The sequence below is a fragment of the Centruroides vittatus genome, unplaced genomic scaffold (assembly GCF_030686945.1).
Source record: "Centruroides vittatus isolate TY-2023 unplaced genomic scaffold, ASM3068694v2 contig_976, whole genome shotgun sequence".
Lineage (NCBI taxonomy): Eukaryota > Metazoa > Arthropoda > Arachnida > Scorpiones > Buthidae > Centruroides > Centruroides vittatus.
Window position 1 is genome coordinate 329,964 of NW_027122649.1, and position 22,619 is coordinate 352,582.

Genomic DNA, 22,619 nt, shown 5'->3' on the forward strand with positions numbered 1-22,619 from the left:
ATCAATAAATAATAAATAGCAATAAGGTATTAATTAATCAGATAAAAACAGAAAAATAATTATAATATTTCGGATTAAGTACAATTTTGAAACATTAAAATTTTATTTAGTTGAACATTTTGCTAGAACATTAAAAATTTTGTGATAAAATTATCACAAAATGTTCAAGATTCTAATATATGATATTTATTATATTACTTAGTTTCAAGCATTATTATATATAAAATAAAATATGATCTTAATTCATAATAAGAGTTTTATCTCTGTTATAAGGGCTTACAGAAAACAATATTAAATAATTTTATATCATTAAATAAAATATTAATTGAATGTATATACAATAAATTATTTCATTCTTAAACACAATCATCACACTACATTCATTATATGATTGAAAAATAGTTTTTCATTAATTTATTGATTATTTATTTATTGATAGTTTTTATTTAGAAACATGTAACATGTATTTGATGATAACTATTTCAAATATTTCTATAAATAACAAAACATTTATAGAAATTTTAATAATTTTTTTAAAATTATTCTAATGCTTTTGATCTAGTTCTAATCAACCTTAGAAATTCTTTCTCAATTATTGAACAATGCATAAATAAAGATAATTTGTTTTTTTATAAATGTAAGAATAATTTTTTTCTGCAAGATTCATAAATTTATTATTATTATTTTTATTTAAAGGTATTTAAAATTTGAATATAACATTAAATAATTTCTTACCTATTACGACAAACAATAATAATAGCACAAATGATGATACATCCAACACCAATAGATATTCCTAATACAATGCCAAGTAATGGATCTTGAGGTTCAACACTATAAACTGAATTAATTTTTTGCAATTAATTGAAAGATATAAATAATACATATAAATTTTTTTTATTTTAATTGCAATTAATTAAACATATTTATAAATTATATTAGGTAAATAAAACCTTTTAATTTAAAAAATTTAAAGAAGAAATGCTAACAAAAGAGTTCAAATTATATAATCTGAATGGATTCAAAGGGAAAAGAAGAAAAATATTTTATAATTTATTTTCATATTTTGCTAGTAATCTGCAATATTTCATAACAATGTGCAAATGAAAATATCAATATTTAAAATCCTTAACACTTAAATTTCAAAAATTTTTACAAATGATAAATTATATATTTATAATAAATATTTCAAAAAAAACTTTATATATACAAAAGTTATTTTCAATTCAAAATTAAAAAACAATATTGATTAATAAAAACTTATCAAGTTTTGAATATTGATTGATAAAAATCAATAGTGTTCTCAATATTGATTACAAAAGGCTTGTTCAATATTGCTGATTTCATTGTTCCATTTAATATTTAATCAAATACAATGGCAAATGTTATCAAATTATGTACAAAAAAATTGTTTTTTGTTCCAGATAAATATTATAGCAATGAATAAAGCATATAACAATAAATGATTGCATCTTTATGTATTTTTTCTCTACTTCTTTGAATTGAAATTATATAAATGTAATGTAAACTAATACAGAAGAAAAACTGTACAAAATACGATGAATTATTCAGTCAATTATTAATCAACAATGCCAGATATTTTAATGTAAGTGATGAGCAAATATTCCAAGAAAAGCATTTTAAAATTTTATTCAAACAATAACTAAACCCAAAACTTACAAAGAAAGGATATTAATATGACATGAAGGATATATTTCATTATAAATTAATATACTCATATAAATAAAATATTTCAAATAAAGCAACATAATTCAAAAACAAAGTGAAATAAGCTTTGTTTTAGAATAACAGAAAGAAAAATATAAATTCGGAACATTTTCATTAGAAATTCATATTCTAGAAGAAATTCCAAAATATGATATTTTTTTCTAAAATAAAAATTTAATTCAATGAAAAAATTATTTAGTAAAATATATAACTATAAAATATTCAAAAAATTGAAGAGAATAAAGAATATAGAAAAAAAATATTAAGACTAGAATTGTTATCCTGCCAGAAAGAAAATTGCTGCTGGAGAATTAAAAATCATTATAAATTATCATATTTGGTGGAAATTTTTATGATGCATGGGAAAAAAACGAAAAACAAAAGTTGTAGAAAACTTGTTCTTCCAAATAAAATTATACTATTTATTATGAAAAATAAATTAAACACTTTTATTAAAAATAGTAAGAAATTATACATATTTACTATATTTTTTAAAACAGAATTTTCTTTTATATATTTTTAAAGAAATGCTAATCAGAGAAACATCATAATTTCTGAAAGTATTATCCTTTAAAAAGAAAAAGAAAATAATGTTATTAAAATATTACATTTATTGTTTCAGGGATAAAAATTATTTGTTTTTATAAATAACTAGTAGCCCAGCATCTAAAATATACAGTAGAAGCCAAGTTCTTCAGGGTAATCCTTAACCCTCTCCTCCATTGGAGGAATTTCAAAAAATCCCTTCTTAATGTGCATTCTCGTGGCATACCCTACTAAAATGCAGTCAAAAATGCAAAAAAACGCATTTATTGTTATTTTAATATTGTTATGCAAAAAACTGAATTTATTGTTAATTTAAATAATAGCTAAAGATGCCCCTAGTGGTCGTTTTTGGCATACCGTGACAGAGACTGCCCAGTTTTTCAGTTTTATACAGTAGATAATAAATATGAAAATTAATAATGAAAGCTGTAAATGATGATGGAAAGTTTCTTCAAAAAGTTTCTTTTTCTTCTAAAACTAATTAATTCTGAATATACTACTGCATATTTATAAAACAATCAAAAATTGCAAAAGTTAATATAATTACTTTATGCTAGTACAAATAAACAAGACTATTTATTTGAAATTTATTTAATGAAAATATTATCTATTTAAACAAGTTTATGTTTAAATAAATAATATTTTCAAGTTTAATGCCAAAAGTCTCATTTATTTGTACTGGTGTATAATTTAGCATTGAGTGCCTGGAAGAGAACTCTTGGAAATTACTTTACTTTTTGAATACAAACTTTGAAAAGAAAACTATTTTGATATCAATATAAATTCCTTATATTCTAAAAAAATTATTTCATATATTTGTGATTACTTACTTTCTTTAGGAGACGATCTTGAATAATTGCTATGTCTTACTGGAATATTTAAACTGATTATTGGAGTCGACGGACCAGTTCCAGCTCTTGTTTCTGCTTTCATGCAAAAGTAATATAATGTATTGCTAGCTAATCCATTCACTAATGAGGATAGCTGTGATCCTATAAATAAAAATATCAACTTTTTTATCAATTTGATTTATTACATATTTTTAATTTATTTTATATTATTAAATATTTTTTAATTAAAATAAGATTTTTATCATAAAAAACTTCTTTATGATAATCCAGCAGTTCAGCAGTTGTAAAATTAATTTACCTTGTTCTTCTTTAGTTGACCAATTATCAGGATGTACTTCATCATCTGTGTGTTCACTATACAATATATAATAACTTATAATAATGCCATTTGGCCGAACAGGAATTTGCCAATTTAATCTAACTGAATGTGCATCAACTGGTGTCCATGTTAAGTCTCTTGGTGCAGTAGGAACTGAGAAGATATTATTTTTATATATTAATAAATTATAATTTATTTTGTTTAAATATAAATTTTAATACAAAATAAATAGTAAGTATAATAATAATAAATATTTTTCATATGTCTCTATAAGAAAGCAATTATTTGAAAAAAAAAATTATTTTTCCAATAATTATAATTTATATATAAATAAATTGCAAAATTAAGCATTAAATTGACAATATTTTTATTCAAAATTGTAATAATCATTTTAATTAAAAATATACTATATATTAATTGCAATGTTCAATTACTAATTTTAATTCTTATTTGGAATCTTTCTTCTAAAGTCATCAAAGACATTTTTTAAATTCTGAAGATGTTTTTAATTCTAACCAGTCTATTCTCTCATGATCAAATAATAAGATCAGATTAAGTAGCATGCTAGAATATAAGAGCAGTATATGTAAATATCCAATATATTAGTAATTCAACTTTTCTCAAATATTGTCAAAATACAGAATATAGATGAAATTATCAGTGCTATTGGATAAAAAATAAAATGTTATTTTCAGTTTATATTTCTTATTTGTTAAAAATTTATAAAAAAGTATCTCATAAATCCAAATATCTTTCTCTTACCATAATATAATATATGTAATAAAAATGTTTTTATAAAATGAAATTCATCTCATATAAAATATAAATTAGCAGCAAAAATTAGAAACTAAAATAAAACCTTATGTAATATGAAAGCAGTAAATATTAAATTTTTATAAGAGATGTTATTATGTAAATACACAGAAAAATATTTATTTAAATAAAAATTTTGGAATCAAGCTTATGTTATTCTTTTAATTTATTATTATTTTGGTTATGTAAAAATTAAATTTATTAATAAATAAATTTAATTTTTACATAACCAAAATAATAATGTTGGACAGAACTTTTCAGTTTCATTTTAAAAATTATGCAATTATCCTATTTAACTGTAGCTAATCTATTTCATGTTATTTTGGCAAGCATGCTGTAAAATTCATATTCTATTTCTGTACTAGACATTATTGCCAAAAGAAGACAAAAGGTTTTTATTTTTAATCTGTGAAATGAACATTTTCGTAGACTTGTTAAATCTGGCCTCTCAATTATCTGACATATGCTCCAGTGTAATCACCTGTGGACTTCCATTTTCATGAAAATGTGAATTTAGTCATGTCACACATCCTGTTTACTCAGGTTTCATTTCTGTGTACAGTATTGCATTTCAGCACACCATATTATTTGCCTGCCTCCAAAAAGAATCAGTATCAAGGGATTACAGATCACATCATTCATTGCCTTTGGGCATGCTATAGGCCTATGCACTCTCAGTAATCTGGAACCTCTCTGTGTAAGTGACAGATTACAGTCTACAGCATGTATATATATATATTTGTATACGAAAACTTTATATAAATAGTATTTTATATTTTCAAATAATGTAAAAAATTTCAAACTCATTATTTATATTTTTAACTATATTTCTTATGAAATAAAACTTTTATATTATTTTTAAATGAATGTTAGTTATAAAATTCAAGTTATAGTTAGAAATTTTAAATTATTTAAGATAAAAGTTTTAAATTCTGATATTTGTCATTCAAAAAAGTTGTTATATATAAAATAATATTACACTTCATGCCAATGTACAATAATGAATGATTAACACATCAGTGTTGCAGCGTTACAAGCGGTGATCTGTAAAAATGTAAATTTTTACAAATTGCTGCTTGTAACGCCACAATACCAATGTGTTAATTGTTGTTATATATATATAATTATGTGTACACACCACCAGACTACAGACACAGACACACCACACACACACACACACAGACACACACAAATGACTCTGAAACAATAACTGATAATTTTAAAAACATATTTCAATATTAATTTTTTTAGATATATTTTAAATTATGACTATATATTAATAGTTAGAACAGATTGCAATAAATAACTCATTTTACATTATTTTCTCATTACATTAATTAAATATGTTTTTGTTTTTAAATATATTTTTTAAATTACAATCATTAAAAACATGTGAGATGAAGAAGTGAAAATAACACCTAACCTTCTAATTTTTTGATATAACTTTTTATTCATTTTATAAATAGAAATATTTCATAAACACTAGTTTAATTTTCTTATAAAATCTTGTATAAAAAACAGTTTGAAAAGTTTTAAGTATTAACTTACTATCTTCTTTTGTTTTACACTCTACTTTCATTCCAAATGGACCTTGTTGATTTTTATAATCATGTGAACTCACAGAAAATTCATATAGAGTAAATGGTAATAAATCTGTTATCATTACTTCTTTATTAGTACTAAAATAAGAAAAAAATTAAAATCTATTAATAACTAAATTAGTTATATAAATATTTGTTACTCATTCAAAGTAAAATTTACCATCTGATGTAGGATATAGAGGAAGCATTTATTTCTCCAGTGCTATAAACTGGATGATACTGAACAGTATAATAACTGATATTTTTATTTATAATTGGAATTTCCCATATTAAATGAATACTTGTAGAACTAGTAGGATTTGCTTCTAAATGATGAGGAGGTTCTATAACTAATCAAAAAAACTTTTTATCAGTTTTGATACTTTTTAATTTATATTTATAAAGAGTTATTACTTTGTTAATTTACAATATACTAATAAATTTTAATATGTTTTACAACAAAATGTTATCAAGTAAAATTTATATTTAAAAAGATATTTATTACTTTATTATATATGTAATAATTTATATTTCTATATAATTTAATGAATTAAATGATAAAATATACTATTAATACAATGATATGCTGATTAATACACTGATTGCTTATAAAATTATTATTACTATTGAAATTATTAAAATTATTATTATTATTATCGAGGTAATCCAAATATATATTGTATAGTTCCTGCTTGTGGTAATATACGTCTAGGAATGGCATTTGTATTCTTAAGTTGACTGAAGAGGGGCAAATGATGCCCGAAAGTCGTATGTATAAACGCGTATCAACAAAATTGAAATAAAGAAGTGAATTATGCCATGTGATCATTATTGCACTATATTGCGCTTATAGAACAATTATTATTATTATTATAGTGCTGGTGAAGTGTTTCCTACATAGCATATATATCAGAACTTAAAGCCTTGCTAGACCAAAGTCAAGTCATAATTACAGAAAACAAATGTTTTCTTTATGTGCTGTTCAAGTATGTATCTGTACTTAAGAATTTCCTAACTGTGGCCTATATTTAGTAAAGTAGCCTTCTGTAGTGTGATTTATATGCTATTGTGAAACCCTCATTTTTCTAGACTTTTGTGGTGTGTGGTATGACATTATGCAAGAAAAGAATGCAATGCTGACTTATCCATTCTTCTCCATAGATGCTTAATTTTATGGGCAAGTTCTGAATATTTACTAATTTTTCAGTGTATATATTTTGTATGTTGCAAGTGTAGAAAAAGCTATGTCATGATGTTTATGATTTTATTTTACTTGTCAATGACTGTAAATATCTGGTCTGTTGTGATGTATTATTTTTCTCTGATTATGGCATGGCATGGTCATAGTATATTTTTGGATGTATCGGTTTCTGTGACACCTGAAATGTGTATTTTATAAATGACTCTTTTTCTAATATATTATATATGTATATATTGGCAAATAGTTTTTTTTTTCTTTGCAATGAAAATATAAAAATTATATATAATTATTTAATTTCTTTCCTATTACTCTTTCTTATAAATAATTTTAAAATAATAAAAGAAAATGTGATAAGAAATATGCTACATTATAATTTTATAATTTAAATTTATTTTAATTTAATAAATATGATTTTAATATAAAACTTTTAAAACTTACCCTCAACAATTTCTACATCTGGATGATCTTCTGGCAAAGTGAGTATATTTCTAACTGATTCATTTCCTTCACCTTGATCATTATAAGCTGATAAATGAACCTCATACCATGTTTCTGGAGCTACATTTATAAAATACATAATATTAAAATTTATGCAACAAGAATAAATCATTCAAAAAGCAGAAAAATAGCTTTTTGAAAATGACAATTCATATAATTAATTTTTCTCATTAAGCATTAAAAAGTTAGAGATTATAGTACTAAGTATTTATTATGCATTTTCACAATAAATAAATTCCATTCTCAGAATCTCATATAGCAGACTAGAAACAAACTTTTTTATTTTTAAAATTACACAATACAATAATATATTGTATTCTATTAAACAAAATTCATAATTTTAAATTAACAAAATAAAATAGAAAAACAAAAATTAAAAACAAAATTAAATTTTTTATATTAAATGAAATATTTGATATAATCTAATTAACAAAATTATAACTAGTACAACAGAAACCTAATTATCCAAGGTAAATGTGGACCAATGGTACCTCAGACAACTGGAAACTCAGATAAATGGACAGTTCAGATTAAAAATTACAAATATAAAAGATTTATGTAATGCATCACTTTTAAGCTTTCTTTTATACTTTATTGAATTTAATTATATTTATTTTTATATATGATTAAATTCACTATAGAGAATTTTTACATCATTTATTATACAACTAATATACATAGAATAATTTAAGAATAAAATTTGTATCATTATAGTTACATTTTAACATGAATGATTTGTCTCAGATTGAAGTTAAACAATAAAAGGTAACAGAAATAAATAATTTTGTGTGTGTTATCATTTTAAACTTTCTTTTATGAATTACAATATAAGAAAAGTAGTGTATTCACTAACAACTTTGCATTGGATAATTGGGTTCTACTGTATATATACAGGGATTATACTAGAGCTAAAATATTCTGAGTCATTTTGACTTGTAGATCACAGGAATGTGAGTCAAGTACAAAGAATTACAAGTCAAATAAAACAAATTTATTTCCTGATAGTGATTAGTTTATATAATTAAAAAACCTATTTAGGATAAAGTTTTATTAAGATTACTTACTTACAATACTACTAATCTTAAATTATAATAGATGAGAATGTTAAATGATTAAAAAAAATTTTATTTTTCATATATTCAAAAGCTTCAATAGTTTTGCATTTGAAAACTGAAAAAACTGATGGACCATTTAAATTGATTGTCATCAAAATTTTTAGATTATCCCCTTTCAAACAGCTTTATTGAAAACACCTCATGAAATTCTCTGTGCTAAATACTCTCACACTGTTCAAATGTAAAACTAGGACACAAATATGATGTAGTTGCTACAATGCATTTGTTAATCATGGTTTCAAATTCATTTTAACTTTTAATATATTTTTATTATAAATGTATATTATAAGTTTAAATTCATTTAAATAAGTTAAATTTCATAAGTTTAAATTCATTTAAACTTATAATATGCTTTTTTTTTTTTTTTAAATTTACAGTTTACAAGTATTAATTATAAAATGTCTTAAATTACTTTCTATTCCTGCTAGTTATTTTGCTGTCTCAATTCACAATATTAATCTATTCCTAGAGGTCATTTGTTATAGTTTTTGTTATTTGTTAAATACCTTTAATTACTTAATAAAATAAAATCAATTCACAAAATTAATAGACTAATAAACAGTAGTATGATAACTTATTGTTAATTAAGTTTATACCTAATCAGCAATTTCATTAAATTTAGAAAATTAAATTATTTGTTAGAAAACTAAGTAGCCCAAAAAGTCATTCAAATTATTAAAAAAAAGTTGCAAAAACCTATTATTTGGACCACTCAAAAAGTAGCTCAATGCCTAATTTTTCATGTAATCTAGTAACTTTTTTCTATCATCAGTACTATAGCCAATAGCCAAATATGGCTGTTGTCTATATTACTGATGATAAAAAAGATCAGTCCCATACATTTATTATAATGAATATTTATAAATCAGGAAGTGCCTGTACTTATGGTGTTGAGAGATACAGTAAAGCATCAATTATCTGACCCCCGATCAACCATCACATTGGTTAACTGACCGTGTTTTAGTTGGCAAATTCAAATGTCCGCTAGTAATGTGGCGCTACACTATTTGGCTATGTCTTGGCTACTTTAATTTTTGTTAAATTTATGAGTGTTTTAGCTGGCAACACTGGCTCAACCATGAAAGGAAGGCCAGTATTTAAATGAGGCTTATTTAACGATGCTATCCAATTGCTGTTTTTAAAATGTGTGCAAGATTTAGCAGCAAAAAAACGAGTGTCAGCTGTGAAGCAAAAGAAAATTTTGGACTTCTTTTTCTAATGTATAGGCCTACTTTATGTAAAATATGTAACCCGAATATATTTATTTTTGTTTTATATTTTTCAATATACAGTACAGTACTGTATTTATTTTGTGCAAAATAAAGAAATAATTTTTAACAATACAATAGCAACGATTATTATTTTAAAAAAAATTTTGTTAGGCTTAACATCGATGAAAATTCAACGTGAAGTAGGTTAAAAGCGATATACTAATATACTAATTACATGGGATATACTAATCATGTAGTTTTTCATACTTTTCTGTTATCCGTTTTTCAATTATCTGACCAACCCCAGTCCTCCATTGAGTCCGATAATCGATGGTCTACTGTACTGTGATATTTCCAAGTCAGAATTTCCCAAAATTTCAGTTCAGTAGAACCCCCTATAACACGGGTTTATATAGCACGGCAAAAAAATTGCAATCGTGTTCATATAACACACTAAAAGAGACTCGTATAACACAGTAAAATGTCATTGCCGACTCGTGTCGCGACAGGATTGGTCGAATCTGAACCAATAGCAGATATTGTACAAACCGTTGAGTTTAAATGAGCACTGGACCTACTAAAAAACATTTATTATTCAATGGCCATAAAAATTATGTTTCTATTAATGATGTCTCCAAAGTTAAGTTATTTTCTGCGAAAAATTCACTGATCAAGAAACACGTGTCCGCCGTTCGATGAGCTGCTCCGTGACGAAAACAAGCTTAAGCAATGGCATCGTCGAACAGTGCACACTCAGTAAGTAATCCTACAATTTTTTGTTTATAGCATAGTTTATATGAATTATTCCCAGAAAATTATACGTGATTTGGAAATGTTGAGTCAAATTAGTCTAGAATCGATTAATTTTATGGAAGAAAACCTTTCAAACAGCCATAGCCCCTAAACTGCACACGTGCCATGCTGTGATTGGCTCACGTATTTAAGTAACTCATACAACACAGATTCATATAACATGGAACGTATCTACTGTGTTATAGGGGGGGTCTACTATATTCCTAAGAAATTTATGAGTAAACACAAGCATTGATATAGATGTATAATAATATTAACAGCAAGATTAATTAAGATATAAAATAGAGGAATAATTAATTAATTTAAAATATCAGCATTAAAATATTTTTTTAAACTTTTCTATTTTTAGAAAAATTAGCTTTTGGACATTAATCTATAACACATCTTACAATGAAGTAATCAAATTTTAAGATATATGATACATAATAAAATTTTGGATAAACAGAAGCTCTTCATTTATCACTATTGTTAAATAAAATTCATTCAACTACTCATTGATTTAAGTAAGACATAAACAAACAAACATTTTTCCTTGATGAAGATTTTAATATTATATATTTACAGATTTATTGATTATACTATTTCTCTTATTGTAACAATGTTTTGTTTTGAATATAATCTGACAATGCTTTAAATATTAAACTTATTATAAGTTTTTTGTTTAATCGTATAATTAAAGTTATAGTGTTGCCAATAAATATTCACAGATTTATATAGTACTAACTTAAGATAGATATTCAGTACAATCCACATAAACAAATGTTGAATGAAAATTTGTTCAATATATTCCAAACTTAAGCACTAAATTCTCAGTTATTTTCAATAATTGGAAATGTATGAGAATGATATTGTAATTAGAAATAATAATCTGTGTTAAAAAATTTTCAGATTTGGTTTGGTTTAGTTTAACTTTGGTCTACAGCAATGCAACATGTGGGCAATCTATCAAGGGGTATGCCTCCAGGAAGACTTTTATGGGAATTGGCCCTTATTTAGATGTCACAAATGTGAATAAACCCAGAAAACTGCATGCAGTCAGTCCATTGGTGAGGTGCAAACCCACAATCAATCATTTACATTCAGTGGTTTTATCCACTCACCCACTGGTAGGTCTAAAAAAAATATTTTTTCCAGCCAAAAGTTTAAACTCATAATATTTTTAAATTTTTATAATTTTTAAAATTAAAATATTAAAATTAGTATATCTCAATACCTAAATCAGTGATTAAAAACTTGGTCATGTTGGCAGGAACATCAATTGGACCTTTTAATGAATGGCTTCGTTGACGATAATATAAAAGAAATCCATCAACAGGATGCCTATTTTCATCTGGCATTGACCATTCTGCTTCCAAAGCAGTTGTATTAATAACTGTTAAATGCAAGATTGGTGGCATTGGCACTAAAACAGATTTTAAGTAATAATAAAATATTATTATCTGACAATACAAATACTGATAATTAAATTATGTATAAACTTTAATAAACACTATTTTCAGACAAATTCAAAAATATTATTACAAGATTTAAAATTTTCAAAATAAAATATTGTAGAATTGTACTCCATATAAAAATATGGCACATGAAATATATGAAAAAAATAATATGAATTTAGCACAATTAATTAAAATGATACGTTTTTAAGATTATTTACCTAAATTATGATAGTGTGCAGGACCAGATTTAAGGCGATTGGAGCGATTGGGCCCAAACAGGCCCCGCACTTGAAGGGGCCCCGCATCACCACCAAAATTAACAAAAAGTTATTTTTCGAAATTTAAAGCAAATTGCTTTTGACGATAAAGGATAAATTATAAATTATTCAAATAATTAAAAATATATTTATTTTAAGTTTGCATTGATGGATGAGATTTATTATTGTGTTTATTATAATATATATACATTATAATATAGAAAACGGATACCCGTAAGTGTCGTTTTTGATTAACGTTTAATTAATTGGATAGTACTATCTTCTCTCTCAATTATTCTATTCTATATGCATCTTACTCAACACACTCACATTCGTTTTTTGGAATTAGTCATTGTTGTGCTGCACTCGCTATTAAGTAGATGTAGCTACTATCAAATGTCAATTCTTTATTGCATTTGCAGTTCTCTATTCTTCTAATCGTTTTAATTATTATTGTCGTATTTTGTAACTACAATTACTAATTGTTATTGTTAAAAAAGGTTAGTACTAATTGTATTACATAATATTTATTAACAAGAAATTATATTTAAAATTAAAAATGTAAGTATATTTTGTGATTAAAAATGCATTTAATTTTTTCATTAGATGTCGAATCCACTAAAACGAGAAAGAGATGTGGGAAGAAAATATAAAAGTGGTAGTCTAAAAAGGAAATTAAGTGCAAAAAGGAAAATCGAAAGTGAAAAACTCAGAGCTGCTTTGAACAAATTTTTAAAAATAGACAATGATGGCAAAAGTGAAGAAGAAAAAAATGACAAAGTTGAAGAAGAAAGTACTGACAAATGTGAAGAAGAAAATTATGATAAAAATGAAGAAGAACAGGTAAAAAATAAACAAGAAACACAATTACACAGACCGGAACTGGAAGAAGCAAATATTGGAATAAAAATGGAAAAACTGAATATAACTGATGATCCTGCTTCTTGGCTCGAGATTATTACTCAACAAATAAGAGATTATTTAATTAAAAAAGGTCCTACAAAAATTATCTTAAATGAGTTTCCACGGCAAGAGGATGGAACACACTTTTGAAAAGTGCATCTGAAAAAACTTACGAATGGTGAAATAATAAGCCATCCTTGAATAATATATTCTGAATCAGAAGACAGAATATTTTGTTTTTATTGTCAGCTATTCAGTATGAGTGCCTCAATTGCACTAGCCACTGTAGGATTTAATAACTGGCCAAATATATATAATAGATTAGCCACACATGAAAAATCAAAAAATCATTTGGTAGCTATGTTAAAATGTACAGAGCTACAAAAAAGACTTTCTGCTGAGCAAACAATAGATAATATTCAACAGAAGTTGTTGAACCAAGAAAAAGTTCGTTTGTATAAGCTATTTGAAAGATTATTTTCTGTAGTTCAGTTTTTAGCTGAATGAAATATCGCGTTTAAAGGATCCATCAAAAACCTAGGCGATGCACAAAATGGAATTTTTCTAGGAATACTTGAACTACTTGGAAAATTTGACCCAGTAATGCAGGATCATATACAAAGAATTGCCACAAAACAAATACACCAAAGTTATTTAAGCAAAACAATACAAAATGAAATAATAAACTTAATAAGCAACAAATTAAAAAATAACATTATTGATAGAATAAAATATGGAAAATATTTTGCTGTGATTCTGGATTGTACTCCAGATGTCAGTCATCAAGAACAAATGTTTCTTAGCATCAGATATGTTTCAGATGGAACATTACCAGGCTCAAATATCGCTATATATGAACAATTTATCAAATTTATACATGTAGAGAGCAGCACAGGAGAAATCTATTTTTTGTGTTAAAGAAAGAAATTCAAAGTTTTGGGCTTGACATCAACAACATAAGAGGGCAAGGATATGACAATGGTTCGAATATGAAGGGTAAAGTCTCCGGTGTTCAAGCTAGACTCTTAAAAGAAAATCCAAGGGCATTTTTTACTTCTTGCGTTTGTCACAATTATAATCTAGTATTGGGAGATGTAGCAAAAAATTTGCCAGGAGCTTTAACCTTCTTTGGTATTCTCCAACGCCTATGTTTTGTTTTCAGCATCTTCAAAAAGATGGTTAGTACTTCTCAAATAATAAAAGAACTTACTGTGAAGCCTCTTTGCAATACCAGGTGGGAATGTCAGATTCAAAGTGTAAAAGCAGTGAGATACCAAATAGGTGAATTTTATGATGCTCTTTTCGAAATATCAGAAATTTCCGAAGATCCACAAATTAAAAGCGAGGCAGAATCTCTTGGAAATGCAATGAAAGACTATAAATTTTTAGTATCACTGGTTTTTTGGTACGATTTACTATTCCAAGTCAATTATGTAAGCAAGGAATTTCAAAGTAAATCTGTAGATGTATCCAGTGGTGATATTCGAAATATTTAACAAAGGGTTCACTAGCAGAAAATTTTTCCCTAACAATCACCAACAAACAAAATGGAAGTTTTGGCTAGAAATAAATATACCTTTTCTTGCGATATATCTAATAATCAGTGGCGTATTTGGAATGTAAGGGGCCCTGGGCAAAGACCAGGTAACAATAGTATATTAGTGCTGTCAACTTTTTTTTTTTTTTTAAGGCAGAGAAATTTTTCACCCTGAATGGCACTGCTGATAATAGACAGATGTCATCATCTCTCGAAATACAATATCCTTTTTATTTCGCTATCCATAGCCCAACACGTGTTCCACAGCCATCTTGTATTATCTCGCGCGCATGAGATTGTGGGATCTCTCTTATGACTGGATCTAGTTTCAAGAACTCTCTTGAATTGATCACGTTTAAACCTTGTTTTGGTAAAGATTGAAACGGTCGAGAGAGATTGCACCAAGGCATAGTCCCCGACCTTGCTCACAATCTAGATTGAAATGCTCGGTGCAAACAGGGTATAAGGCTCTAGTTTAGTAGTGTTACAGAGTATAATATGTATATTTTAATATATTTTTTAAAAGAAACAAAACCACTGAAAAATGTTACGTGTGTTTAACAAGGTTCGGAAAACCGAACATTTTACCAACGGGTTCAGCTGAACCTGTGCGAACCCGCTGAATATCACCACTGGATGTATCCATTGCACTTTCTTCATTTGAAAAACTTTTAAAATGGTTAAGTGACTACATAAATACTGGATTCAAACAAGTTTTAGTTCAAGCAAAAACTCTTGCAGAAGATTTAGAAATATCTACAGAATTTCGAAATAAAAGGCTTCGAAAAAAAAAGAAACATTTCAATTCTGAAGGTGATGATGAACCTATTGTAGATCCGATAAACGCATACAAGATATCTTTTTTAAATTTTGTTTTAGATAAAGCTACAGAATCACTAAAAGATCGTTTTGAACAAGTGAAAAATCATGAGGACTATTTGGGCTTCTGGGAAAATTTCAAAATATGGAAAAAGAAGCACTTCAAAAACATGCAACTAAATTAGAAATTTCTCTAACAGATTCTAGGTTCACAGAAAATGATGCACCAATAGTGAAGGAAGCTGATATAGATGGAAAAATGTTAGTTGAAGAAATGGAAGCTTTAAAATCTATCCTTCCATCAGAATTTTTTGAAAATCTATTTAAAATGTTCAAATTTTTATTGGAAATTGACAGAGCAATGGCATTTCCAAACTTGTTTATTGCTCTCCGAATATATTTAACAATTCCAGTGAGCATTGCTTTTGGAGAGAGATCATTTTCCAGGCTAAAACTAATTACAAACTATCTGAGATCGACAATGACTCAGGATAGATTAAATAGTTTAGCAATTATGTCGATTGAAAGTGAAGAAGCAAGGAAATTGGATTTTCAAACTATTTTAGAAGAATTTACAGAACAAAAACTTAGAAATATGTAAATTTATATATTCATATTCAATGATGTAAATTTATATTCAATAAAATGTAATTGTTTTTGTATTTTGTGCATTTTTATTTTTTAATGTATGTAGAAGTTTACCTATCTTATATCCATGACATTTGATTTATATATATAATTTGCATTTTATTTAAATATTTAATATATTATAGAGCAAAAAAAATCCAATCGGGCCCCGCACTTATTGGATTCGGGCCTGATAGTGTGAATTAATATTATCCACTAATATATTTATATTAGTGGATAATAAATATGTTAAAATATTAAATATTAATATATATTAGATAAATTAATATTATACACTAATCCACTAAATTTAATCCTAACTTTCAATGAAATAAAAAATTTAGCATGTCTTATCTGATTACATTTGATTATGTGTTAAGTCTGACACAATACTACTACAAGCTTTTTTTTTTGTATTTGTACAGAACTCAGGAATTAAAGTTTAAATTCAATAATGAATTTTCCAAGGTATACAAACAAAAAGTTTGAGTCCTTTTTTCTATTTTCTTCCTTTATTCCGGTCAGGAACCACTTTGCAGCTGGCGACATGAAGTCAAAAAAACTTCTAAAATAACGAACAAAATACCATTAGACGATTCACAACACAATTAAAAATGATCTTCGGCGCCGGCCTGTTTCTGTAGGCTACGGCGCTTACAAAACATTAAAAACTGTTAATCTTCCACAATAGCACCCGTGTTATATAATCGCTTTTAGCTGCGGGCCCTCTGGCGGAAAGGAAGAAAATAGAAAAAAGGACTCGAACTTTTTGTTTGTATACCTTGGAAAATTCATTATTGAATTTAAACTTTAATTCCTGAGTTCTGTACAAATATGTAAATTTTTGTGTGATTACTCGAATCCGCCAGAGGGCCTGCAGCTAAAAGCGATTATATAACACGGGTGCTATTGTGGAAGATTAACAGTTTTTAATGTTTTGTAAGCGCCGTAGCCTACAGAAACAGGTCGGCGCCGAAGATCATTTTTAATTGTGTTGTGAATCGTCTAATGGTATTTTGTTCGTTATTTTAGAAGTTTTTTTGACTTCATGTCGCCAGCTGCAAAGTGGTTCCTGACCGGAATAAAGGAAGAAAATAGAAAAAAGGACTCGAACTTTTTGCTTGTATACCTTGGAAAATTCATTATTGAACTACTACAAGCTATTATTTTCATAATAAAAACCATTTACATTTTGACTTTATTAAACCTTTAATTAAATTATCACTAAATATTTTAGTAACAAATTTAAATTGGTATTAAGGGCTAATTAAAATTTTTAATAAATTAAATTTTATTAAAATTACAGTCAACTCGTATTAATACGAATTGCTAGTGGAATAGTTCACTTTATCAAAAATTCATATTAATGATTTTCAGGATCAAACTCAAGGTTGTAAAATTTACAGAGTTAAGGATTAATATACAATTGAAATCTCTAAATTATAGTATTTTGATTTAATTTACTAAATAAACTTAAATAAAATAAAATTTTTTTACAAAAATAAATTAATTTAAATGATTTTCAAATCAAACAAAATGAGGAGGAGACAGTACTTTCCATTGTGGAGCAGTATATCAGAGTGCTTAAACAAAACAAAGCTTAAAGAAATCAATGATTTTTTTCTGTTGAAGACATATTCTATTTTAGATAACAAAAATGAGTAAGAAAATGTGCATTGAGGAGACAGTAATAGAAAACAGAATAGGAAGAGCAAACATTAAAATATTTTGGATATAATTACAGAGTTTAACTATTATTTTTAACAGAAATGTCCTCAAAAATCTAATGAAATTTAATAATAATATTAGTTCTATAAAGTTAATGCTAAATTTATTTAACATAAACATAACAATCTTGATTAATTTTCAGAAAGTTTAACTCCATATTAAGTTCAATAATCAATTCTATTTTCATTAGATTAAAATATTTTATACAGTTACCAGTAGCAGTTATAGCATCAGGCATTTCATGTACAACCCAAGGCCATTCTTCATCAGAAAGAACAGGAAAGCCTATTTTTGTTCTTGCCATTACACGAACATCATATTTCTTTTTTGGTTGAAGACCTTGCAATTGTTAAAATATTATATGATAAAAAATTAATAATATAATTAAAACTAATATTATATTATACATATATATTTTTTTATTTTACTATTAAAAATTCTCTATATTTTCCATTAATTTCAACAAAAATATTTAATTATATAAAAATTACATATCGTACCAGTAATTGTATAATCCTTAATATTTTCTGCTACATCAATAACACTGTATGATGCTTGATTGTGTCTACGATAATGAATACGATAAGAAATCACTACACCTCGAGAATTTTCTGGAGAAAGTTGATCCCATGTAACATGTAATGTTGTTGGTGTTAGACTATTAACTGTTATACTAGGTGCAGTTATTGGTACTGAAATTAAAATCATAGAATTTAGTTGCATACTTATATAATGATATCTTCTTAAACATTAACTTTCTAAACATTTAATGTTTTAATTATTATAAATATCAAACTAAACATCAAATTACTTCAGATATTTCTAAGATTTGTTTAAATTAATATAGAGATATTTCATATGGTAACTTAAAATTTATAAGAAGCTACCATCATTCAAAGATGATTGATAATGTATTATATGATTACAGCACTATGTAAGATCTGTATATAAACATTAAATAACTATTTTTCTTCCCTAAAGGATTTTGAAACATTAATTAATTTTTGATTTTGTTAGTAAAGTCAATAATCTTATATTGATATATACAGAGATTATGTAAAGTATTTGATAAATTAAAAATTTTAGATACAATAAAAAAAAACAATAATAATTAATAGATTTTATTTTATCATTCAGACAATGACAAAATGAAATCTATTGATTAAATAAATATTTATATTTATTATACTGAAACTATATTGAATTTATTTCCTCACATTATATTACTTTTAGTTTTAAAAAATCTTCATTAAATTTAATTTCAACCATTGTTTCTTTTAATGGTAAAAGATTTAAACACTCAACTGATAGAAGATTATAGTTCTAGAAATTTATCAGATTTTTTATAAGCATTTTAATGTATTTTGTCCACAAATTTCTTTGTACTATTTAATTTTTTTAGAATTATTCCTCCAGCTTTAAAAATCTGTAATGCATACCATTTCAAAGCTATAAACATCAATAAACCACAACAAGAACACTTGCTAAGAGTATAATGTCTGCTGGGCTAGTCAATTGTTATATCATGCTACTAATTCTGTTTACTAATATCAATATTTATGTCCACCTATTGAATATTTTTAAAATTTTTATAGAATAATGGTCATTAGATTATATTATTTTGAAAATATATTTATATATAAAAATGAGGATGTTTGTTTGTTTGCTATGCACACCTAGGCTGTTTGACTAATTGCTACATAACTTGGCAGTTACATTTACATACTTCTAACTTAGATAATGTCATACATCCCATCCCAAATATTGATTGGATTTCTATATATCAATTAATTTCTGTTTACATTCATTTGCTGGCTTTACATGTAACACCAAAATAATAAAACTATATATAATTCTTACAAAAAAAGAATATAATTTTGAAAAATATATATTATAAACACTTAATTACTGCGGCAATAATATAGCACAAAACAGATGCACTATTATGCATCATTACACCATTACTGTGACAGGTAGCATATAGCACTTGCTGCATAGAGCAGTGTTTTGTCCCTGTACATCACACTTTTCCTGTTAGCAATACAGTAGTGCTGGTTACGTAGCTAACTTCATTCAGTAGAAAATTTTAAAATTGAAATAACATGATTTTCCGTGCAAATTGGAAATTCGTATATAGTTAATCTGGGCCTCCTGCTCTTAAGCTTACTATATCTGGTCTCGACATTCATCTATCTAACTGTTCTTGAGATTAAGAAAGGATAGAGAGACAGACAGACAACAGTAGAAATTTACAGGTCTATAATTTTTTCAAATTGCAGCCCAATAAGTACTCTCCAATAACTGAGTCTATAAAACACTGAACACTGGTAGTCAGTCTTGGATTTGCACATTGCCAATGGACTGCCCATATGGAGTTTTCTGATTATGTTCGTAACACCTAAATACTGGCAGCTTTACATAAATCTTCCCAGGATGCATCTTCCTTGGCAGATCACTCACATGTCTCGTTGCTGTAACCAAACAAATCAAACCAATTCTATAAATGTGATATTTACAAGAATATACTTAACTACCACAAAACCAGGACACCCTGCCCCCTCCTATGATTTCATTTCCCCTTATTAACTCATAAACCCATTGCCCCAAACTTCCTACTGATACTGCTAAAACATCTAACATTCAGCCAAATTAATGTACTATACAGTACATTCAATGATTTTAAGGCACAAAGTAGAGCTGAAAGTCTTTTTCTGTGCAGATGTTTATTTTTCCAATTTATTATCATGGCAACATTGCTTCATTCAAAATATCCTGTAATTGTAGTCTGAGTAATGTGCACTTTACACACATGTTGAGTCTTACTGTCAAATCTGCATCCACTATTCTTATGCCACAAGTTTCAAAAGTTTCCTCTACTTAGATGTTTTTGCTGAGCTTTACTTTTTCAACCTGGTTTTACCAATTATTTTATGGGATCATATAAAAGCAATTATTCTCACATTTTTACAGTATTTTTTTTATTTAAACAAGTCTTATATGAAGTCTTTTGGACATCAAGGTTAGCAACCTCAATCACATGCAGGGTCATCACAACCTATCCAACACAGATCATTTTTGAAATATTAATAGTAGACCAGTATTAATTAGTAGTCATTGATCATCATCTCTTCCAGGAGAAGGTCAACTACTACTTTTCGTCAAATTTACTTCAACCCCCTTCTGCAACACTCCCTTCTTCTTATTGGATCTAGCAATATGGTGGCAATTGAATAGGAATATTACATATAACAAGGTTACCAGCAAGAACAAAATATGATTTAAGTGGTTTTTGAGGGTGGACAAGTTTAAATATTTAGTCAATTTTTCATGAAATTTGATTGATTGATAGATTACCATTTGATATTTAGCTGTGAATTGAACAATTTGTTAGAGCTAATATTAGAAAAAATTCTGTCTACTTGACCAATGAAATTGTGCCATTTCGTACCATCCAAGTATCACAATAAACATGACAATGCTAGGATAAAATAACAAACTCTTTATATGATTTTCATTTTAATGTTTCTTATATTATAGTATTTGATTTATATAACAACAAATGTTATCTTACATAAAGGCTTATCATACAAGTGATCAATCTAACAACTTTTAAAAATTCTTTAAATTGTGTACAGTAGAGGAATATAGAATTTTAAAAATGTGTTAGATTGATCACTTGGCATGATAAACCCTAACCTTTGTAGTTATATAATAGAAAAGTTGGAAGTATGAAGAATCTAATAATCTTAATGTTTGTTCTTATTTTTTTCAAGACAATGCTGGGCTTACATGATAGTTTTATATATATATAAACCTTGTTAAGTGAAAATTTAAGAGAAAAAATCCCAACTTTAAATTGACAAGTTTAATACTCCAATTTTCTCAAATATATTTGTAGTTGTAAATTTCTCATTATCAAGTTGTTCCTTAAAAATCTGGTCACAGAATTATTACAAATTGTATACAGTTTATGGCACTTTTGAGTGTGTTGTCAAGGCACTCCCTTTGTGTCATGACATTGTTTGGTACAGAGCCACAGTGTTTGTTCATCTTACAGATGATTAGAGAGGTTGTGACCAAAGTTCAAATGTTAAACTTGTACAGCAAGGAGTACACATTTGATGTTTGAACTCCAAGTAAAGCATGTTGTGCTACATGTTTGTGTCATGCACTGACTCATCGGATATTGTTGAAAAATGGCAAACATTTAACAACAACGAATGTTACAAGCAAAGGTAAATAAACAAATTAAACTATTTTAATGTATTTATAGGATGTTTAAATAACACTAAATAAATATTTTTAATTCTCCTACCATATGATCAGATGATAGAACAACCTCACACTTTTGTTGAGGGAAGTAGTGGCTTATGTAAATCTGAAAGCAGCTCGGGAAATTATTTTTAGAAAATTTACAAACGTATTATGCTGTTGATGGTAGAAGATGCTGCAAAAGAACAAACCTACTCCTACAGAATTATGATAAGCTATTATAAATACAACTATAAAAATTCTATAGACACTTCATCTCACTTGCAAAAAATTGAATAATTAAATAATTTCTGGATTAAAATTGTCTGTTTCTTTGCAATGTTATTCATAAATGTTTAAATAATCATTATTTTAATAAAATACGT

At 26.2% G+C, this 22,619-nt stretch overlaps 1 protein-coding gene across 1 annotated transcript in view; it reads right to left on the reverse strand.

The window, feature by feature from the left end:
* LOC136985727 (protogenin-like) overlaps positions 1–22,619 on the reverse strand; it is a 156,471-nt gene that overhangs the window by 14,339 nt on the left and 119,513 nt on the right. The window contains 9 exon segments of the mRNA XM_067283064.1: positions 736–841; positions 3,105–3,266; positions 3,424–3,597; positions 5,806–5,936; positions 6,019–6,187; positions 7,477–7,596; positions 11,889–12,077; positions 18,196–18,321; positions 18,483–18,674. Of these exon segments, the coding sequence (XP_067139165.1) occupies positions 736–841; positions 3,105–3,266; positions 3,424–3,597; positions 5,806–5,936; positions 6,019–6,187; positions 7,477–7,596; positions 11,889–12,077; positions 18,196–18,321; positions 18,483–18,674 (1,369 nt within the window).